The 3,948-nt window shown below is 36.1% G+C and overlaps 1 protein-coding gene across 1 annotated transcript; it reads left to right on the top strand.

Moving 5' to 3' along the window:
* Nucleotides 1–259: 259 nt before the first annotated feature.
* Nucleotides 260–3,266, top strand: LOC105620048. The gene is made up of 3 exons (XM_012201557.1): nucleotides 260–308; nucleotides 1,154–1,286; nucleotides 3,107–3,266. The coding sequence occupies exons 1-3, from the start codon at nucleotides 260–262 to the stop codon at nucleotides 3,264–3,266; spliced, it is 342 nt and encodes a 113-aa protein (XP_012056947.1).
* The last annotated feature ends 682 nt before the right edge of the window (nucleotides 3,267–3,948 follow it).

Genomic DNA, 3,948 nt, shown 5'->3' with positions numbered 1-3,948 from the left:
TACCATTGTAACGATTATTATGCATGTAATAATTTTTATAGCAAAATTTCCAATGATAGTAGGATTTAATTATTCGTCCATTTTTCGTCTTCTCTGATAAACAGGATTTCGCTTCTTTCTTGATGCCCACTTAAAAGGTGGCAGCACGATCCGGAAGGTGAAAGTCCCAGGATGAAGAGGGAAGGAGTGGTGGTGCACATATAGAGGGGTGGAGAGGGCGCGGCTTGTCCAGACGTTCTCTGTCCTGACGACGACGACGATGTCGCCGAAGTTGATATTTCTGCTGGGATCCTTGTGTCTACTCGTCGGTAAGTGCAATCTATCAGTTTCTCGTGTTGCGATTTCGACGTCTATTTGATTGAATTATTTATAGTCATCAAAGTTAGAGTTCAATTTTTTAATTTCAATTTATATAGTACATGTATATATGTCAAATTTAATGGCGCAAATTGTTCAACTGAAGTTGTGAGATATTAATCTTATTGAAAAAATGTTAGGAGTTTGAATATCTACATGGAAAAAGAAATACTGTCAGTAGATATTTAAAAATTGAAGTTATAAATATAGATAAGAGAGAAAGCTTTAAAATCAATGTTGGCAGTATGCATTAAAAAAAAAGAAAGAGAGAGAAATAAACCTACTTTGGAGAACCACTGTCGTTTTCCCCTCCCCCGTTGCCCTGACATTTACAAGACTTTCTACTTCTACCGGAGTTCACCGACCCCTCCTTCGATTCGCGATCGCGAAGCGCACGATCGTGTCGTGAACCGATCATGACATTTTCAACGATTAATCGAATTCACCTCCACTTTGTCCCCATGCAAAATGTCACATTCAATTGAAGTCCGCCTTTGATCATATCGATTGATCTTAATTTTTACTACAATCCTTATGACTTTATCATCTACGGAAATAATTATAAAGATTAAAAAAATTTGAACTATTTAAAAAGGGATGACTCTTATACAAGAATATATACTTAGTATTAAATTCTGTAACATATTTTGTATATAATTTCTAGAAGATTAATAATTATTAAAGGTTTGTGACTGTCACGCGAAGAAGATATAAATTGAATTTAATATAAAGTTAATTGTGTAAATCATACGCAATGCAAAACGAGCATTATTAATTAATAAATCATATTTTTCAGGGACACAAGTCAGAGCGCAAGATGAGGAAGGAGCCGACGGGATTGACGCAAACGCAGAGGAACTTTGTCAGGACAGGCCAGGCGACGAATACTTTCGCTTGAGCGTTGAAGGAGACTGTCGCGATGTCGTGAGGTAAGCCGTCGTATTATTCCACGAATACAGGATCGGATCCCACTTCAACATTCCGAGCAGAATAATATTATATAAACCTCTCTCTTTACACTATTTCATACAGAAATTAAAAATTTAGGCACCGGTTTCTAAGAACTTGGAGAACGTCGCGGCGAGCTGCCTCCGCGCTTTATATCATTATAATTATACCGCCTTATATAATGCAATATTTAATTTACAGCGGGTGAATGGAATCACGCGCAAGGTGAATCGGGTTTTAAATAAAAAAGCTAGCTCGCTGACTCACTTCCGCCTGTATCTCGTCTTATATCACTGACTCTACCGGTCGCCAGGAAGCAGACTCAATCGCTGTACTTTCCCTGGATCATGCCCCGGTTCTAATCTCGCTAATATAATCCTAATGTACTTACCCTTACGTATACACATTTAAAAGAGCTTTGTTAATATGATCGTTAAAAGATGTAGGAAGTGAGATGTATGTTACATTATTTTATATCTTCTAAGTGAAATTTTAGATTAGACTTATAAGGATAAGACTTGGTTGCACCAATGTTATTTTGACTTAAGCGAGACTTGAAATTCTCTCTGGCTCGTTTTAAAGTTGAACGAGAGACAGAGACAGAGAGAGAGTTTTAAATCTCGCTTAAAATCAAAGTAATGTTAATGTAATCGAGTCTAAATCAAGTAAGGGAAAGAATTCTACTTTTGGCCACAAGGCAGATGTTGGTACTTGATAATTCTTATGCAAAAATATACATTATTAAGCATCAAGATTTGTTTTTGATCAAAAATAGGATTCTTTCTCTTATTTGATTTTTACATCTTTCGTTCGACACCATGACAGAGAATGTAAGTTTCAAGGGCATCCGGTTTAACAGAATGTATAATAAATACATCCCGGAATGCAAATGATGATAAGTTATGGATGATAAAAACGTTAACGGTTTAATCATTGATCCAGGATGTAACTGATCAGGAATGCCTCGATCAAGTTCCGATTTTCCAGAGCTCAAGGCAATCCGGTAGATGCAACTTCGAGACCAGTTTAACACTTCACTTGCCATTTAATATTTTTTTATTGACACGAGTAACTTGCCTTTATCATATTTCTAACGCAGCAATCATTCCTTCATTTATTCAATAACTTTCGTTCGATTCACGAGATTCGTTCGATTCAGATTCACGAGAGTATCATTAAAACATAAAATCATATTAATGGAACACAATAGAAGCGCATAAACGCTATATTGCTCGGTTATGTTACGTTACAACAATGGCTCACGCATAATGCCAGTTTATAATATGTCAATGCACTTATACTTGTTTATTGTAAACACGTTTATTATTGTTTCGTCTCTATTGTATTCCGTGCTTAATTATTCCGTGAAACAGAGCGAAATTCGAAATTATTCACTGCGTTCTCGAAAGGCCATTACACGTGCGTTGGAAATAAAGTCCCTCAAGCAAGTCTGGCCCGATATTTATTCTTACAAATTGATTGACTTGAATCTGAGATTAATGATAGTAGAAATTTCTATTTAGTACTTCAACTTTCTATTTAATAACGTGGAAATAAAATGAATAAAAATTTAAACAAAAATTAAAATAAAAATGATAAATCATATATCTAAGTCATAAAATTACAAAATTATAAAATTTACATATCTTTGACCTTATAACTATTCTAAAATATATTTTAACAATTTTTTATTACACATTTCTTTTCTCTCGCCATATTTGTTTGACACTATCGAAGTTGATTAGACTCTTGCGTGAGGGACTCTAAAGAGAAACGATTTTCGATATGAGAATGATCTTAGATGCGACAAAGCCAGCGAAATTGGAGTAACCAGGCTGGCGACGGTGCGATGCCCCACGGGTCTCGCGTTCGACATCGAGCGGCAGACCTGCGACTGGAAGACGAATGTGAAGAACTGTGATCAGCTCGAGAGTAAGCAAATGTCATATTTTTTTCCTTAATTAAACTCACACAGGCACCCTTTGTTTTCTGTCCCGGCTCCGACAGGTGTACAAGGTCTGGCCTGAAGCAAATCACGTGTCCCAGCGGATTGGCCTTTGACTTGGACAAACAAACCTGCGACTGGAAGGGCAAAGTCACCAACTGTGACAAGCTCGAGAGTAAGTCGGAGAATCGGCGATAACCAATCTTAAATCGCCGATTCCCTCGTAAACTTGCAACGTAGCACGCACCGTTCGCATCATTAGAACTAACGCATGATCGTTTTCACGCACCTTATGCAGTTCCCGATGCGACCCTGATGTCTCTGAATGCTCATCGGAAGATATTAAATGAAAAAGAAGTAGAGATATCATTAAAAATCAAAGGACTCTATATTAATCATACGAAAAAGATTTCAATCAAATTGTCTGTGACATTTTTCTTAGCTTATGAGATGCTAATTAACAGGCTTTTCATAATTACAATAAAAAATAGACAAATTTTGTTGTAATATTATTTGTAATATTATTTGTTATTTTGGGTTTAATCAGATAGAAAAGTACTTTTATCTTCAGTTATTTTTTGCTATATAGGCATAGACATTTATAGATATATATAGATATATCCATAATGTCAGGCACATTAATGGAATAGCCAACGATACAGATACATATATATACCTACACTACGCGCACGCACGCA

This window comes from Atta cephalotes (genome assembly GCF_000143395.1).
Source record: "Atta cephalotes unplaced genomic scaffold scaffold00024, whole genome shotgun sequence".
In the NCBI taxonomy this organism is placed as follows: Eukaryota; Metazoa; Arthropoda; class Insecta; order Hymenoptera; family Formicidae; genus Atta; species Atta cephalotes.
Note: the sequence above shows the minus strand (reverse complement) of the source record. Positions and strands in the feature narration are given on the sequence as shown.

Bases quoted from the DNA above. Each gene is read 5' to 3' on its own strand.
- LOC105620048 (XM_012201557.1), top strand. From the start codon at position 260: ATGTCGCCGAAGTTGATATTTCTGCTGGGATCCTTGTGTCTACTCGTC. The intron at 309-1,153 runs GTAAGTGCAATC...CATATTTTTCAG, and splicing joins ATCCTTGTGTCTACTCGTCG to GGACACAAGTCAGAGCGCAA. The intron at 1,287-3,106 runs GTAAGCCGTCGT...GAATGATCTTAG, and splicing joins GACTGTCGCGATGTCGTGAG to ATGCGACAAAGCCAGCGAAA.